The sequence below is a fragment of the Orcinus orca genome, chromosome 12 (assembly GCF_937001465.1).
Source record: "Orcinus orca chromosome 12, mOrcOrc1.1, whole genome shotgun sequence".
NCBI lineage: Eukaryota > Metazoa > Chordata > Mammalia > Artiodactyla > Delphinidae > Orcinus > Orcinus orca.
This window is the reverse complement of record NC_064570.1, coordinates 38,099,119-38,119,096: the sequence shown is the minus strand read 5'-3', so window position 1 is coordinate 38,119,096 and position 19,978 is coordinate 38,099,119. Positions and strand designations below refer to the sequence as shown.

The window sequence follows — 19,978 nt, the reverse complement described above, 5'->3', positions numbered from 1 at the left end:
TAAAATGTATTTTATTCATGTATTTTTTCTAAGATAAATTATCATTTCTCCTTCTCCTTCCCTCTCTCTCTGTCTCTTTCTCTCTCCTGCACACCCACAGACACACACACACACACACACACACACACACACCCCACATTCAACTGCAGCCAGTCTCCATTCTGACATATGCATCTAATACCTATTATTGAGGTAAAATAGTGAAAGTGACTTAGGAAATAAACCTCCTTATTTTAAAGTTCTCACCTTCCTTTTCATTCTCTCTTTAGAAATGAATTTAAGTTTATTTAAATGAAGGAGTCAATTTATCAGTTAATTCTGTAATTATTTTTGCTTTGATAATTAGTTCCATTGCTGTTCTTCTTCATTAGCATGTGTGGTTGTATTTTAGCTTATAGTCTTTCTTTTTGAAAATTAATGAGGTCTGTGAAGAGGCATATTGCCACAGCAATAGCCAAATGGTTGGAATGCAGCAGCAGGGGAAAAATTCATTATGGAGGAGAATTTAAAAGGGCAGCTGCTTCTTTAATGCCATAGCCATTAAGATGACAGCTTCCTGCCACCACAGTAGCACTTTTCATTGACTTTCCTCCTTCCCAGTTTTATGTTGTTTCCTAGTGAGGAACTGAGATATAATTCCCGCCTGCTATCAAAGGCATGTGCAAGGGGTTTTCACATTATTTGCTTTCCTAATCATAAAGTGCTCCTGACTAAACAAGAGGTATTTCTACTTTTCTTAAAGTTTTCAAGAGTAAGATTGATTTTATTCAGATGCCCTAGTGGAAAATTGAACAAAACTCATATTGAAATATTGATTTTTTTTCCTAAAGTTCTCATTAAATATAAAAAAAGATGGTTAAAAATGCACATTCCTGTTGAAGTTGTTTCATAGAGCCCTTTCAGACAGGAATCAAGGCTCCTTTTATTTCTACTTCTTTTCTTATAACAATAAGTTCACTGTAATAATTCCCCCATTTGGTGATCTCTTGGAATGCATCAGTCCTGTACTAGAAATTCTCAGACTCAAAGAAAAGTCTCTTCCTTGACTGTAAAGAAGAGAACTTAAGCCTATTATTATGTATTTAGAATCCTCTGCTGTGCATTTTTCTATTCAGAGGCCAGAGGGGATTGTTTCCTTTGATGCAAAACATCACCATAAATGTATCTCTTTAAATGTGCAGCATTCTCAGTTCATAAGTCTCTTGTTGTAGAAAAAGTTAATCCGCATCCATGAGAGAAGTAATAAAGGAGAAAAGACAGAGAACAGAAGGTGATTCTTTGGCAGTAACGCACTGACATTGGCTTTATCGTTTCTAGATCCCAATCAGTTGTGGATCCTACAGTGTTAAAGCGCATGGATAAAAATGAGGAAGAAAACATGCAACCTTTGCTCTCTCTGGACTGATAACTTCTCTACCCTCCCCATGGATTAGAAATGGAAGGTACTTGTTTTCAGCACCAGGGCCAGCGCTGTGGAGGAATTACCAGCTGGAAATTTATTTATTCACGTTAATGTAGCATAATATATAAGACATCAGGCTTTCCCGTTTGCCTGAACCATGGGTGCCCTGGTCTGAATTTTTTTTAAAAGGTCAATAATTTATTCTGTAAGTGCCAAGTTCTTTGTAAATACAATGTACTCTTCACGTCAAGTTTGTAAATTTTGGTAGTAACTTAAATTGGAAGATTGGCTTATGAGTCTATGCCAGTGATATGAACTATAACAAGAACAGAAAAGACACATAAGCAATTAAAGCTAATTAAATGTAGCCCTGTTTCCTATGAAGCCATATTTCAGCTATCATAGTGATTGTTTCATTGTTTTTCTCTGAAACTGTCGTACTCAAATGTACATTTAATGGGCACAGGGAACTAGATGATTCTAGGAAATTATTATGATAAATGTATTAACTGTCTAGTGATTTTCAGTTCACAGAAAATGTACCCTGGTGACTATCACTGGCCTTGCATTTGGGAGACAAGGAATGGCAAATGACCTGGTAAACTCAACACTTGAACTCTTCTATGTTGTTTAATTCCTGGAGTCTTGTGAAAAAATATGTTCCCCAAATTAAGATGTGGAATTCTGAAAGAGAGTGGATTCTTTTTAAACTGCTGTCTTCACAATGTGTCCTTTATTCCAGACCCCATTTTATCCCTGTCTGATGTACTTTAAGAAACTTTTTCCCCCAAAACTCTTTGATCAAGAGAAAGAGAACTCATACATGAATAGTATTTGACAGCTAATTTTGAACATAAAAGTTGCCAAGTACCAATAAGGGGCTAATTTCTAATTCTTGTGCACTGGTTGAAAAAATATATATATTCTCACACACGTATATATTTTTACTGAGCTCTAATAAATCCTCAATGTGACAGGCTTACAAAGTAAATCACACATATTCAATGGTCTTAGAGACGTAATAGATTACTGTATGCAATGCTAACTCTGGAAAACCACTTCCATTAAAGTTAATGAAAATGAGGTATAGTAAAACAGACTTTCAGTGAACTTATTTAAGGGAATTCAATTTAATTTGTAATGCAATCTTGACTCTGCCATTTTAGTGCAATATATTTTGTCTTCAAAAAAACAACAGGTATCAACAAAGGCAGTAGGCAGTATCAGGTGATGGAGAGTAATATTGTTTTCCCCAATTTCAAGTTAATTTTCCTAATGATCCAGTAAGTTCACGTTTTCTTCTCAGAAAAGATTTTAAGAGCATATTGCATCCAGGAGAGATAATGAAATCTTCTGAGGGCATCTGAGATACTATATTATAGTATAAATCTAGATTTGGAATCCTTATGTTAAAGTTTTCACTTCATAAAAATTTTGCAATGATAGCACATTTTAAAAATTTAACTTTAAATTTCAAATTCTAGTGTGAAAAAGCAAGATTTTTACCACCTTTTCAGAGTGGTAATTTTTGAGACTGAGGATTTAACATTAAAATATTCTTTTGAAAGAAAAATATCTCAAGGAACTTTTGGAAACCAACAGAAATAAAGGCATGTAGCAAGCAGCCTTCATATACTTCTTAGTCAAAAGCTTTAAAAAGTCAAGTTCTAATTCTATAGCTAAGAATCTTAAAATCAAGATCAGTACACAATTCTGCAGTGTCACCAATGGACTGTCTAGTATTTGTAAAAATACATAAATATACATTAAAAATATGAATGCAAGATACCTTAAAAATGCTGACCTCCAATCAAATGCAGAAGAATAATGACTGTCGGTCCTCTGCTCCACCCATAAATATTACAGAGATTGGAATGCATTGGAATAAAAAGCCACAGCAACTCTTAATCTAAGAACCTAACCAATGTTGTTCTTACGTTTTTGCCAACTTGACATACATTTTTTAGCATTGGGCTTTATATACTATACAAGCAAGTGTTAGGCAATATGATGGAATAAAATGGAAAGAAAGTAAGTACAGGAGGCCAGTCAACCTTGCATTTTCATGAGTTTCATTTGATATGCACCATTTATTGCCAATTTTCAGAATTCTACCAGCTTCAGATGTCAACCAGCATAGCCAGCTTTTTTTTCCCCCTGTCATAGGCTAGTGTCATATACAAAAATAACTTGGAAGGCATATTTTATGTGTATACCTACCCACTTATAAGTATCATTCACACTCTCTCCCTACCCCACATTTGGAAACTGCATTGGCATTGCTGCTTGACGGCTCTTTTTCAAATGAGCAATTGAGAGTTGGCTGGATTGTGTAAAATATTTTTAAATGAATGAACAAATTACAACAATGATGTGTTTTGAAATTGCTGTATCTAGTTCGGTCTGCCTATGTCTTTTCAGTCTGGAAAAAAATTCCAGTAATGTTTTTGAAGCTGCTTAGAGAACATTTGATCAACTTTATGAATTTTCCCCTCAGCACCAGCTAACTAACACTGTTTAGGAATTTTCTTTTTCCTCATGTGATTTTCTGTGTTATGTTGCTATGTCTACTGTTACATACATAGTAAATAAGCACCCTTATATTCTTTCGATTTCATTGAGATAGTACATCCCCATTCACACATACACTCGAGCACTAGACTGTTTGCTCTAATGATTTGCCTCTCTATTTTGAGAGCTATGCTTTTCTTTTTCAGTTATCTTGTTACTTAAAATTTGTAGGCATCAAAGAATTACCACATTTGATTTGGAATAGGCCCATAATTCATTTACTTCCCTCACTTAGCCTGCCTAACCTTCTATTTCTTGTATCATTTCTTTTCTCCAGTGTTTCAGGGGCAGCTGCTTCCAAAGCTGGTTTAAAAATAAGTAACTTCCTTATGTTGTCCGTGATATTTGCACACATTTTTGACTGATATTTTAAAAGGAAGAGATTATCATAAAAATATATTCTAAGAAATATGAAGAAGTGCCTCTTTAAAAATGGAATAAAGCAGTGATACTAGAATATGGATTCTATTTGTTCTCTCTTCCAAAAAGTAAATACATGCATCTATTATATTATAAGGGTGAAATATAGCTATAATCTGAAGAAGGATATTTGAGGTCTTGCTTTGAGTATTCTCGTATAGTATTGTCTTTATTGTGTAAGTTCAATACAGTAACTTCAACATGTTACTGACAAACATGGCACTATGCTAAAACAATATACAAATATTAAATTGAGTGTTGCAAGCAAGTTTTTGAAGTACATGCATGATTACTTTTATTTCATTAATAGTTTGCATAAGTGTAGGCAGAGACATTCCTTAAGTGTTTTCATATAAAATGCTTGTTTACTTTACAGTACTGAAAATTCGTACATTCATAAGCAAGAAAGCCAAGCAGCTGGGTTCTCTTTAATATTAACTAGGTCACATTGTTAAATTAAACATTTGAAGTTTCCGTAATATTTCTGAGGGAACAGAGGTCCCTCTGATGCATCAAGGTAATGCAGAATTGTTTTAAACATCAAGAAACATGTTTACTACTCTTCACAAAAAGAAACTTTTAGAGCTATGGCAGTGTGTCTTCAGGAACAGACTTCCTTTTCATCTACAAATAACCCAAAAGCGTATGGACATGCTTATGGTCCTTTAAAGAAGTTATATCAAGAAAACCTGCTGAAAGGTTGTACAATCTTATGTTATTTTATCTAAGCGTCTAGCTGGTTTGGTTGGTTAATAATCTCTTTTGCTTCTTATTTGGTGTGTGTTTATTAATAATTACTTGAAAAATTGCCGCCAGTTATGAGGACATTTCAGAATGACTTTCAACACAAAATAAAAGGAGCAGAGCTCTGGCACGATGTGTGAACTTTCAGATACGGTATTTACATTTTTTGCATCAATCGGCTAATAGGCAAATGTTCCATTTTATATGTGCTATATAGCTATATAGCCTAAGAAATAGTGATACATTTTAAATTTATGAGGCTGTTAGATCATGTAAGAATCAGCAGATTACCTAAAATATATTGGAACAAACGTGGAGGACTGGCTAAATATCCAGTGTGTGTGTAATTATCTTTAGTAGTGAAAAGGATTTTGTTTTGTTTTAGTTGAAAAAAATGTTTTCCAATATGCTCTTGGAACTAGTTAGCACTATTACTATTTGAAAGGGAGAAAATAATAAATACATAAGGAGGCTTGGCTTTGAAACATTATTATATCGCTTTAATGGCTTAAAGCATATCATTTTTTTCATGAATTGAAGTTTTTATTTAGTAAATATCCATAGATTAGCCCGGCACATGGCCATAATACTATGGAACCTATTCTGCGCTGAGCGTGGGAATCTATTCCCCTATACTGTAGGAGAAAAACATGAAATAGCAATGCACTGGACTGAGACACTCAAGTTGTACTATTTTTTTTAAAGGAGTGCAAATGATACTGTTGAAATAAAAAAAAATTAGAAAACAAATAAGCATAGGTCTTAAATACAATAAATGCACTTTTATAGTAAATAGTGGACATTGTTACAATTCAGAAGGTATTTGGTCAGTCAGTATTTGACTTAGTTTCAAATTTCATGCAAATATTTTTTTCCTTAATGATAGCAATGCATTTATTCTGTCAAACTTAGTTCTTGTGGTGAATGAGAGGGACCTAAATAAGAAGTGAACAAACCCTAAACCATATTAAAAAATTGCAATGCATTATAATTGGTTATATATAACAGAGGTTCAAAGCTCTGTCTTGTTCTTAATTAAGTTTTTCAGTTTTCATATTTGTGTAAAAGATAAATAAAACTCCCCAAACTAAGTAGTGTTTGTTTTCAAAACAGATTAAATAAGATGTCCAAGAGGTAATTATAAGAATACTGAGCACACTGTTTACTATTTGGCTCAACTACCTTTGACCTTTTGAGGGAATTGTTTATTCCAATACAATATTAAAAATGGTATAATGTAATTTTGAATAAATATACATTTTTGCTTTAAAAAAGCCTTTATTTTGCATATAGTAGATGTTGAATTTTGTAGTACGGATCTTTGCATCTGTGAAATGGAGATTTCTAAAATGTCATCTAAAAATGGGCAACAGGAACTTTATTTTGAGAGAAATTGTAGTTAGCTATTTTGGTTAGGACACCTGAAATTTTCTGATACTTGTATGTTTGGGGCTAAAGGGAAAAACACAATTCATTTCATTAAAATTACATTTTCAATAGTCTATAACTTCTAGACAAGACTTCAAAGGAGAGCTTGAATGAAGAAGTAAGTTAACTTTTAAGTTGCATGGAGCAATGGGAATGATCAATAAGTAAAATAACTAACATTTTCACATTTTCATATAATGTTATTGGATTAGACAAGGAACTAAATTCAGAAATTTGAATTATAAAAAACATTGATTTAAATTCTATATAAATAATTAAGTAAAATTTAAAAAAAATTCATTCTGACTTGAAAAAAATGCTGACTTAATAAATACACATTTGTATCTTCTGCGAGTTTTCCTCGTTTATCTTACCTGTGGATGAAAAACCATCTATGGAGGGGCAAGAGACACCTAACTAGAATCCTCTATAATTGATTTCATGACTTTCTTTAGCTCAAACGCAGATGATTTTCCTGTGCACAGCTTTTGAGGTTATCAAGTCTCGTTATTGCCACCTCTTTGTAAAGCTCTGTCAGGAGGAGCCCACGTTTCTAGCAGCTACTGCAGAAGCATCCTGAGTAGGAATAAAACAAGGGCAACCAGACAATACACAAAAAGCCAGAGATATGGTCTGCACTCCTTGTCACTTAAAAGTGCATTAAACTGTATTACTAATTCTAAATACAGAAAATGATTTCAAAATGTCAAGACTTTCTGATATCAAGAGTTAAACATGCTTAGCCCAAGAACAGAGGCCATGGGGACATGATGGGCAGGGCTCTGGTGTGTAGTCTGTCTGCACACAGCAGCACCACCAAAACCCTTATCTCTGAGTATCACTTTTCTCTAAAAATAAAATATGCTCTTATTCCCTTTTTTTCTAACTGGAAGCATAAAAGTATCAGTTGGAAACCGTAAATGCTTAGTTGTCTTTTAAGAAAAAAATGCTACGTTATACCCATATAAACACAACTCACTCAGTTGCATAGGACTGAAATATTTGCATCCTGATTTATAAATGCTTCCTAAAAATTTAAAAACATATATAATAAGACTTTATTGCTAGAAAATTATTAAATGTTCTTTGTACCTGGGATTCGTGGGAAGACTGGTAATATCCTTTCTGTTGAATTCATATATCTAAACATTTTATTTGGATGTTTAACGAACATCTCACATTTGACATTTACAAAACCAAACTTCTCTATCCTGAACCTGTTTCCTCTTTATAACCTTATCATCTCACTAAGAGTCAACCCTAACCTTCTAGTTTCTAGGGCTTAAAACTTTATAGTCATTCTATCCCTCCTCTCTTGATCTCAAAACCACATCCAATCTGCTAGCTCATACTTTTAGCTCCTTTTCAAAGTATAGTATCCACACTCTGACCACTTCTCTAAACTTCATCATCAGTACCTTGCTCCAAGATTTCATTTTCCACCTGGAATAGTTTAATAATCTGAAAACTAGTGTCCTTGCTTCTGCCCTTGCCCCCTAGAATCAATTTATAGCACAACATGTTAGTGAGCTCAGATGATTTCATTCCTCTCAAAACTCTCTGCAAGAGTAAAAACCACAGTCCTTATAACGATGTTTGAGGAGGAGTGATACGAGGTTTGTAAGCACCAGTATAGCAGAAGAGCATATTTTCTGATTGGGCTGGCATCTTTACCTGTACGATGCAAATGTAATTGTTAAGTAATTTCTTGCTTCTAAAGTTCTAGACACTATACCCTCTCACCCCTGACCTTGACTTTTCTTAGATCATCTCTTAAGCTTTCATCTACTCTTTAATTTCTTGCTAAACGGTCATCCTTGCACTCCCAGGAAATTGCCAAGCATTCCTCCACCTCAGAACTTTTACTCTCTGTTCCTTCTGCCTCTTTCCCCCAGATATCCCCGTAGCTTATTCCCTCATCTCCTTCAGATCTTTGCTCAAATGACACCTTCTTAGAACTCTCTGGATTTCCCTATTTAAAATCACATGGCCCTGTGTTTCTTCACGTATTTTTTTCTGCTCTATTTCTTCTCCATAGCTTTTATCACCTTCTAATACAGCATAAAGCTTATTTATTTTGTTCACTTTGCATTTTCCCCTAATGGAATATGAACTCCACACAGGCAGATATTTGTGTCTGTCTTGTTTACTGTTGTATTACCAGTGCCTTGAATAGTGACTGGAATTTAGTAGCAAATCCAAAAAGACTGCATGAATATCTTAAGTTGTTTCAACAAGTTATGTATTAGCCAGTAGTATACATTTAAGGAGAGTCCTTTTTTTCTTAATAAGAAATATTTTTTTAAAACATCATCAAAGTGGGAATTTATCATGAGCCGAGAATTCTCTTCCCCTTTCTCCCAAATCTGGTCTCTACTCCAGGGCCCAAATTTTACATAACTTTTGAGCTTTATCTTTGGAAGTCACCCTAAGATCATTAGATGTTGTGTCTATATATTCATGGCTTATATTTACACCTAGAGAGACTACAGGATACCTCAGATGAAAAGTCATTTTGAGCTCAAAACCATAGTAAATTGTTCTTTGTTGATTATCCTAGTTAATTCCAATTTTTAAAAATTGCAGGAAGTTAAAAGACCATAGTTCTTCCACTTTGGAAGACAGATCAAGAGAATATGCCTATATACTTACTTTTACTGGAAAGGAGAGGGAAAAAGCAGGAAGAAGGAAAGAGATAATGATCACCCTTTCTCTGAAACAATTATAAATGAGGAAGTTTTTTGGTGTTTCTAAGAGCTTCCCATGATCTAGAAATCTATATGTTACACTACTTAGTCCATGAGCCCTCTTAACAGAAGTCTTATATCAAATGAGTTTTATATTTGATATCTTTACATATTTCTTATAGTCCTGACACCACACGACAGGAATTGATCAAACTCATATAGTCTAACTGGCTTTCCAACTTTCTCCCTTCTCTGTACTTTACTTGCAGGTATCATTTTCTGAACTTTACAATCACATTTTTTTTGTCCTTAGCTATCCCCATATTATTTTTTTTACAATTTGGACACACCCATAATTTTAGTAACCGAATATCTTAGATATTGATTCTTGGTGTGACAAGTTTCTGATTTTTATCCTTTGCAGTTTATCCTTTTGTTCTTGCTAAACCTATGCTATTCCTTTTCCCCCACTACACTTTTGTGCCTTTCCTTACATTGTAATAATTCAATCCTCCAGTTTTATAATTTCCTACCAGGACTTCTATTAAGAACACACTGAAAATAAAGGATTGACAGGTGGTACTGAAGAAAGAACTATAACTTGAAAAATAAGGATAGATGTTTGAAAGTGTTTTCAGGAGACAACCAGTCTTTAGTGACTTTGTGATGTATAGTATGTACATTGGTACTCAGCAATGATCATGTTTCTTGTCAGTTACATAAATATATTGCAATCAGGGTTAATGGATAGTTTGGAAAACCTTCTTCTATAGAGAAGACATTAAATGGCTCTTGTTCAGAAACAAGGCAGGATTTTCTTGTATTTCTATCCTTGACAGTCTGTACAGTAGAAGCCATTTGCCTCTGTGGCAACATTTTTTGCCAATCTTCAAGAATGTGTTTAGCATCACTTCAGAAATAAGGGATTCAAGCTCAAGTATGCACAGTACATGGAAGATACTGTAATTCATGTTATCTTTTACTGAATTTTTTTTCATGAATTTTTTTTATGATTGAATCCTAACAATATGTTCTTTGATAAATTTATTCATTATATGCACTTTTTAATGGACTTAGAAATTTTACAAAATAGGTCACTTTATTATATTCTTAAACCCATAGTATTCATGTTTCATTTAATGTCTAGATTATTCAAGTCTGTTGATTTCTGAGGACAAATGGATTTCTGTTCAATAAAGTGTCGCTAAATGAAATTTCAGATTCTAAAATGTGGATGTGCGTATATGCCCTTTCAATCTTTTCGTCATAAGCTAAATTCCTGTAAATTTAGAAGACATCGTGTCAAATAGCTATGAGTAACTTTGTCATTAAAAATGGAGACATATGAAAATGGTGTTAGTATTTAGAAGTATAAAATATTTTTAAAGGGACTCTAAACATTTGTGGGCATATTGTAATGTTATTTTGAATTTATTGTTGACTTGATACAATATATTTGATGAGATTGTTATAAACAGCAAATCACTGGAAAGAACTTAGTGACTTCTGGAATGACAGAATGGTGATCCAAACCAGTGTCAGCTGTAATGTCCTCCCCTTGAAGCAGTGGAATGGACTGGATGATGATTTCAGTTTATTTCATTTTTAACATTAACAGACATTAATTGAGCACTTTATCTGTCCCAGGTACTGTTCTAAGCTCCAGAGGTACGGGAGTAAACAAAACCAAGCCTTTGTCTTTATGAAAGTCTTATTCTGTTGGAGAAGACATGCAAAAAGTAGATAAGAAAAATTATATACTGTCAGGTAGTAGTGTAAGTACAATGAAGACTTATTAGTTTAATTTGTGTGACCTCTGGCACTCTGTTTCCTCACCTGTGAAATGGGACAATACTTGTACCCAAAACATGAGCTAGATCTTGTTATAAATCCTCTTGTTAATCTGGCCCCTTACCTTTCATGGAAAAATACAATATAATCTATCATTCTCCTTGCTATTTTGGGGATGGCTATCAGGATTCTTCAGTTCCTTCATTTCTGCTCAGCACTGCCAGTGGTTGCCAGGGCTGCAGATGCTCATAGAAAATGAATCTTACAAGCTGCGTTTCAGGGTCATCCAGAGGTGCCAGTTCCTGCCCAGTTTTGTCCCTTTTAAGGTAAATTCCATACTGCTTTAATTCATTATATGTGAAAAATAAACATCAATTTTCATCAGAAAAGAAGACCAAAAGAACAAAAGATCAATGAGCCCTGATAGACTGCACAATTTAATCTTTCCATTTAATCTGTTATTTTCCCTCATCCACAGGGAGAACCACAAACCCATGGTTTTCCTGAAAAGGTTTGGGTGTATTCTACGTGTCAGTATCACAGTTAAAGGGCGCTCCGATCACCGTAGATCCAGAGGTGTTAATTTAGGTAGAATTAAAAGGATTACTTCCTGTTGGTATGTGAAACTTAGAAGTTTTGCTTTTTATAAAGTAGTCATATTATAAAATACTCAGAGAAACTTGTGAGAACGTTTGGACAAATTACAAGACACGGTGAATATAGATTATAACTCATCTAGGAGGAGCCGTGAGCAAATAAAAGTTTCACTTATGAAATAGAGAGAAAAACAGCAAATGACTTCCATCTTGGGGAAACATAGGGCTTCTCTATTTCTGTTCATACAGAAAAATCACTAAAAGAAAGTGTCTATATTAGGGCAGGCTAGATGCCATGTTAGTTAACTAATAGAAAAATTGAGTCTTCTTTCACATACTGACTTTCATAAAGGAATATTTCAGACCACCAACAATTGATGCATTAAATTTATGGGAAAAAACCAGATAATCTATTACGATCATAATAAAACATCCTGTTTTTGAGAGCAGGAAAGTATTACCTATTTTTGTGAGCTGATGTGTTTCTGAAGTCTTTATAAATTTATTTCCCTCATTGATTATATACTAAAGATTTTAGTCAGTCTCTAGAAAAAAATAGTGGGTTTTTTTTTTTTTTTTTTTTTTTGCGGTACGCGGGCCTCTCACTGTTGTGGCCTCTCCCGTTGCAGAGCGCAGGCTCAGCGGCCATGGCTCACGGGCCCAGCCGCTCCGCGGAATGTGGGATCCTCCTGGATCGGGTCACGAGCCCGTGTCCCCTGCATCGGCAGGAGGACTCTTAACCACTGCGCCACCAGGGAAGCCAAATAGTGGTTTTTATACAACTTACATACTAAAAGGTATTTGAAAGCAATTTTTCTAGCGCAAAGAATTTTAAACCTTATTTTGCCACAGTTGCTCTTTTGTCATTTAATGGCTATTATAAACATGTTTTAACAAACTTTTCTCAAAAATAATAAAACAAATTATGGATATAATTCAAGACTTTAAAAAAATCTAAGAATCTGTAGCATACATATTTTTAACTTGGAACGATTATGAGGATATTTGGTAATTATTCAATATATTTGATTAATGAAGACTGCCAAACAGACAGTTGTTAACACCTAAGGAAAAAAGCAAAAAAAGCTTTCTTATTATCCCTCAGGCATGGCCCTCCTCACCACAATCAAAAACTACCTTTCTTTTTGTTTTCCTTGAGAATAATAGATGCTACTGCTAGAAGGTCCTTCAGAGATTAAGTAATCCAAATTGCTCATTTTATTAGTATATAAATGGAAACCTATAAGGTCTGTCTTGCTAGAAGTCACACAACTAATTAAGGGAAATGCTCATACTAGAATGAAGATTCAACCAATTTGGTGATACTTTTGTTGCTTTTAATAACTTCTTCCTTGCTCTCCTAACCCTTTTCTATTAAACTCTCTTCTCCTGCATATGTCCCCATTTCATTTTTTCCCCATACCATATACTGTGCTTGGAATTCTCCACCAGTATTATATTAGGTAAACATCTACTAACACTAAGAGCACAATATTCAGGGGTATTAAAATTAGAAACAGACTGTACATATCCACTATGCCCAGCCTTTGAAAGGATCTTAACAATCAGTAGATGTAGCATAAGCCCAGTCCTGCAGGAAGATGAAACTTTATCAGGCCTATGACTAAGAAAACAATAGTCACCCAATGAAGCCAACTATCTTGTGTTTAGAAGCATGTGTTCCTTGATTTCAAGAAGAAAATGGGATGGGGAGCAGCTCAGCACAACTACTCAACTTAACTCTTGACTATCGTCTCTACATTTGTCAACGATTAAAGGCCAGGAGGTTGGTGACTTTTTCTATCATGATGGCTGCAAATCAACTATGTGTTCCATGGGAGAGCTGTGGTACTGTTTGGGAGAGAGCTTCCCACAAGCATTTCCCCTACTGTGTTACCTTATTGTGAGCTTTTCTCATAGGATTTGCTATAGGAATTTTATGGGCTGATATCTTTCACAGATTGGATTTTCTCAAATCTTAAGAAAAAAATTGGAGAGAACTATAGATCTTAATAAATTGGTTAATCTAAGTGTACAGAAATATTTAATTCAGTTCACTAAAAAGGAGTAAAAATGTTCTGTATCAGATTTTATCAGAGATTATCTCAGCATTGCTATTGTTGAGTTTGGAAAATGGTGGCTTTGGAGTTACTTGGCCATTATCATTTTATCTGACTTTTAAACTGCATTTTTATGTTTTTTTAAATAATGTGTGAAAATATGGTATTAGACCCATACTGAGAACATAAATATTACACAGAGTCAACTATCTTAAAATAATGCACTTAAAAAAACCCATAGTACTTATAATACTATTGTATTCTAAGTTGGGAGTAATCTAATTTAAATATATTTCTCTTCGGGAAACAGAATTATAATCAAAAACAGCATAGCTTCATACTTCATACCATGTATTATGATAAATTTCAAATGCAAGCCCTTTAAAAGTCAAAAGACAAAGGACAAATTGGGAAAATTTTTCAACTCATATCACAGATATAGAGCTAAGTTCTCATGTATTAAAAGGTTTCTAGAAATGGATGAGAAAAAGAAAAACCCAATAGAAACATGGGCAGCTGATATAAACATATGGTTCACAGAAAAGAAAACATAGCCTCTCTAAAAATATGAAAAGATGCTGTACCATGCTCAAAATGAGAGAAATAAAAATTCAGTGGAGCAGTTTCAGGGCACACTCTTTTGAGGAGGCTATGGGGAAATAAGTTCTTCCTCACGTTCCTTTTATGATGGATGACAGTTTGGCAATATCTATCAAAACTACAAAAAGAAGTGTACTTTGACTCAGCCATTCCACTTTTGGGAATTTATCCTTCAAACATACTTGCATACATGAGAAATATTTCATAGGATATATTCAAATGTATTTCCAAGGATATTCATAGGATAATTGTTTGCAAGAACAAAAAATTGGAAGAAAAAATGTTTAAAAATATATGCTATATCCATAGAAAGGATACTATACAGATCTGATGTAATCTGCTTAAATAAACCAGAATACTATACAAACGTAAAAAAAATGAGGAAACACTTTATGTACTAAAATAGAAAGATCTCTAAGATACATTGTTCAGAAAAACAGCAACGTACAGAATATTGTACAGAATATGTTATAGTTAATGTAAAAAAGTGGGGAAGGGAACAAAATAAATATACATATATGCTTGTATATTAAGGAAATGCAGAAAAATACAAAGGAATTAATAACATTTGTTGTCTGTTGGGGGGAGTTGGAAATTGGGTAGATTGAGTAAGGGTGGGAAGGAAATTTGCACTTTTCACCTTTCCATGTTTTTTTAATTGAACTTTGTGCATGTATTATTTATTGAAAAATCAAATAAAAACTTAAGAAATTGTTATTGTCTTAAGCCATTCTGACATTGCTAAAGTTTGTAGTATATATACAGAATAACAGAAGGAGTACCCATATATCCATACCTCGGCTTAAGATATAGACCATTACCAATAGTTTTAAATCCTCCTTCACGTCTCTACACGATGCCATCTGATTCCACTTAAAGATAACTATCCCAAATTATGTTAATGATTAATTTTATTTTCTCTATAGTTTTACCACTTATGAGTAGATCTCTGAAAAATATAACATTGCAAAGAGCAAGATTGGATTTTCTCTTCTTTGAATGGCAAGCCCAAAGTTATCTGGGACTGGTATTTTCCTTATGTAAATATTTATACCCTTAATAGCACATCCTCAGTGGTTTCAGGACTAATTCAATTTTCAGTTTCTCGTTGAACTGGTTTAGGCTATTGTACAGGCATACCTCCTCTTATTGTGCTTTTCTTTATTATGCTTTGCAGATATTGGGTTTTCTTACAAATTGAAGGTTTGTGTCAGTTGTGCCTGGAGCAAGTCTATTGGCTGCATTTTTCCAACAACATTGTCTTACTTTGTATCTCTGTGTCACATTTTGGTAATTCTTGCAATATTTCAAACATATTATTATTATATGTGTTATAGTGATCTGTGATCAGTGATCTTTGATGTTACTACTGTGATTCACTGAAGGCTCAGATGATGGTTAGCATTTTTTAGCAATAAAATATTTTTAATTAAGGTACATACATTGTGTTTTAGACATAATGCTATTGCATACTTCGTAGACTATAGTATAGTGTGAGCATAACTTTTATATGCACTGAGAAGGCAGAAAATTTGTATGACTGGCTGTATGGCAATATTCACTTTACCTCAGTAGTCTGGAATCCAACCCACAATATCTCCAAGGCATGCCTGCCTGTATTTCTTTTTCTAGAAATTTGATCATTTTCAATAAACTTTTCAAATTTTTTTGCATAAATTTTATATTAATCTCTGTTTTTTTAAGTACCTATGCTGTATTTGTATTCACCTCCCCTTCCTACTCCTCATATTATTAATATATGTCTTCTTTATTAGCATTGCCATAGGCCTTTTTATATCAATAATTTAGTTGAAACTGTATTGTACTTTTGCTTCTTATTTCACTAACTCCACTGTATTATATTTTATTTGTCTTTTTCTTTGTGTTAAATTTTGTGGATCTTTTTTTAAAACATGAATTCTTAATTTGGATTCTAAACTATTAAGTCTTTCTTATTTTCTAATATTAAAATTTTTGAAAGCTATGCATTCTTTTCTTTAAAAAATATATATTTTCTCTTTTTTTCTAAAACATTTTGCATTTTTGCCTCTCACATTTAATCCTTGATCTCTGTGGAACTGATATTTGTACACAGTGAATGATGGCGATCAAATATTGCCCTGTCCCCATCAAGCATCTAACCTTAGTCTTAAATAGCCCTGACTTCATTTACTGTTGTGTGTTTCAAATGTTCCAGCCTCATACAGGGCCCCTGCTATATCTCCTATATTTTCAGTAACTATTCAAGCCAAAACTTCAGATGAAATGGGAATGGCAAAAGATCCCGTCAATGGCCGTCTTCAGTCTTTGAAATCCTTCCTCAGATTCTCACACCTGTCTTGTATTTATCATATGAGGATTTCCCTTATTTTCTTGTCAGTTTAGCATTATTTAAATAATTTTTTTAAATATAGCATTTCTTTTTATTTTACAAAGGGAGGAATTGTCACAGTACCTACATATCAATAGTACAAGAAGTCTTTCAAATTGATTGCCATTTTAAGAACTTTTAACTCCAGCAGAATAAAAGCACTGGAATAATAAACCTAATTTAGTTTTTAAGAAATATATATTCTAGGAACTTTGCTACTCCCTTTGTGATGTGTTTTTTATCACCAATACTCTCGGCATGTGCCTCAATGCAATGTGTTTCAATATTGTACATTAAAAGAAAGAAAAGAAAATATCAGTGTAAGAGGCTGAAAGCTCACTGATTTAAGAATAAATGTCTAGACATTGTAGATGAACATTATGTCAGGTATTCTATTTTGGTTGGAATTGACAACTTTCCTTGGAATTGTAACTTTCCTTGGAATCAGAGTTGCTTAGCCATTTATTCTTCTCTTGCATATAATTTATGTATTGGTCTAGGCAAAAATCTCTCAGATTTTACCTGCTGCCTATGCACTTTTCCATAAGTTTAGACGGGATTTTCTGAGGTCATGTATATACAGAAAGTATTCAACAAGGAGTCTGTCATTTCCCATGGATTCCTTCTGTTTAAATAATCACCTAGCAAAGATGAAATCCTCTCTGGATTATAGGAGGCAATGTTATGGAAAGCAAAATACTCTAGTGGGATTCTTTTGCCTCTAATTTTTCTAGGGTTCACAACCTCCAGGTTGTTTCTAAAATAGTTTCTTAGTAAAATCATTTTATACCTTTTAGAATGGGTGTTCCAGAGTCAGAGGTGATCTCTTATAAGATTTGTCATTTGTGGACCAACAAGAAATCCATCACGATTTACTCAGAACCTAAAGTAACTTTTAGATTATTAAATAGCTCTCTACAATTGCCTGGATAAAAAGGTTCAAAGTGGGTATTAATAACATAGATAGATTAAAACAACTCATACATATTAAAAAATCAGGGACAAACAAAAATAACCATGTCTGCCATCATGCCCTAGAGTAATGGTTGGCACGGTGGCCCCTCAGGTCAGACACTGAGTTTAAGTCTTTAATGTAAGTTTTCTAGAACTGCCTTACCAAAATACCAGAGACTGGGTGGCTTAACCAGCAGAAATGTATTTCTCACCCTCACAGAGGCTACAAGTCCAAGATCAAGGTGTCTGCATGTTTGGTTTCTTCTGAGGCTTCTCTCCTTGACTTGGAGGTGGCTGCCTTCTCAGTGTGTCCTTACATGGTCTTTCCTCTATGCACCTGCACCCCTGGTGTTTCTCCATGTCCAAATTTCTTCTTCTTATCAGGGTACCAGTTAGAATGGATTCAAACCTACCCTAACAGCCTCATTTTAATTTAATTACTTCTTTATTAAAGGTCCTATCTCCAAATGCAATCACGTTCTCAGGTACTGGGGTTCAGGGCTTCAGTATATGAATTTGGCAGGGTGGAGAGCAGGGGGGATACAATTCAGACCATAATACCCTTGTTTGTCGTTCACCAGCTATGAGACATCAGCCAGTTTTTTTTTTTTTTTTTTTACATCTTCTTTGTACCATTAGGATTGTTGTGGTTATTAAAGAATAAGAAACCTGCAAAACACTTAGGATAATGCCTGGTAAATAGCAAATGTTAACTATTAGTGTTAATTGTTACAGGATGGAAACTATAATTTTTACATTTAGGTAAAAAATTATGAAACACAAACTGCTCTGAAGATATCAAGTACGTCTAGTGGGTTTACAGTGTACATGTATTCTATTTCCTTGTTGATCTTCTGTCTAGTCATTCTATCCATTATTGAAAATGGAATTTTGAAAACACCAACTACTACTGTTGAATTGTCTATTTCTTCCTTCAATTCTGTCAGTTTTTCTTTCATGTATTTTGGGCCTCTACTATTACGTACCTGAAGGTTTATAACTGGTATGTTGTCAATGGGTTGACCCTTTTATCATTATAAACTGATCTTAGTGTTAAGGAAAACATCTATAACTGAAAGTCATAAACGTTATTTGCCTCTTTTGCTCCAGATTTCTTCATCTTTTATATTTATATGTGTAGTAGCTTTTTCCTGAACTTGGAGCCCCATTTGAAGAGAGAGAAAACTACTATGGTGCTTTGACCAATGTCTCCTGCTACATCCATCCTTATGTGCTCTTGCCATTAATAACTCATGCCCATCAATTGAGGATGCAGCTTACCAAGGCAAATGAGGAATTGGAAAATAGCAAGTATCATGAAACTGAACTAGAAGCCAAAGGAGACCAAGGCTTCTCAGTGTGCGTTGATTGTTATTAAGCAAAACTGAAAATTATGACAAAGAAGAGTCTCAAAATATTGATGAATATTGAAATAATATTGGTCATTATGTTTGCTGTCAATATTGTTAGTAGTACAGACAGTAAAATGATTATTGATTGATTGCTAAAATTATTAAAGACACTGAATTATATTACTTTACCTTATTTATTACTTAATACATAGCTTATTCTACTTTTTAAATGTTCTTAATAAACATGGAAGAAGAGAGAACATATTATGTACCAAGTACTTTTTTAATGTAAAGAAGCTATTTTAACTCATACTTCAGTTTGATGAAAGTAAAGACTTTGTGAAGATGAGTTCAGAGTAATAAATGGAAGAAGCAGGATTTTAAAACTTGGGTATCTAATGCTCAGGTTATTTCTACTACAAATGCCTGCTACTTAAAAATATCTTGACATTACCCCAAATTAATTTTATCAGGATATTCTGCTTTTTAGAGTTCTCATTAATAAAAATGTTGTAACTTAACATATGTTATAAAGTGAAGCATATCAGTCATGTCATATATAACATGTATTGTGTAATCCAAAAGTTAGATTGTTTAAGTGCTATTGAAATAGATTTTGTCATTTATAGTAATAAAAAAACCCTCTCTATTATGTTTATTTAGTGCAATGTGGTCTTCAGCATTGACACATTTGCAAAATGTGTCAGTAAAAGGAAGATCGAAGACACAGAAGATCTCATAAAACAGAACTATCTGCAATGTTGACATACTCTTAGTTCAAGGTAGTGACTAATGGTGTGAAAGTTCTGGTGGACGTATGTCACTATTTCTATGTCAAAGGCAAAGCTAAGTGAAAAATAGGAGTGGACATTCTCATAAAGGAGATTCATGTATATTATCTCAACATGTATGCATATTATCTCAAGCTACTTGGAAATGATAATCAGGAAATGACTTCCAATGTTCCTGATAACTGAGAAGAAATGTGGCATGTGTTAGACG

General features: G+C 33.7%; 1 protein-coding gene across 2 annotated transcripts in view; it reads left to right on the top strand.

Annotated features, from left to right (window-relative positions):
• The window catches only part of CLVS2 (clavesin 2), an 82,093-nt gene extending 62,335 nt beyond the window's left edge, over positions 1-19,758 (top strand). The window contains exons 5-6 of one of the 2 annotated variants that reach the window (XM_012536426.3): positions 1,318-1,442; positions 1,930-19,758. In XM_012536426.3, coding sequence (XP_012391880.1) covers positions 1,318-1,405 — 88 coding nt within the window. In that variant the 3' untranslated portion in view covers positions 1,406-1,442; positions 1,930-19,758. Of the gene's footprint in view, positions 1-1,317 lie in introns of both variants that reach the window. The other variant, XM_004263863.3, reaches the window with a different exon arrangement.
• The last annotated feature ends 220 nt before the right edge of the window (positions 19,759-19,978 follow it).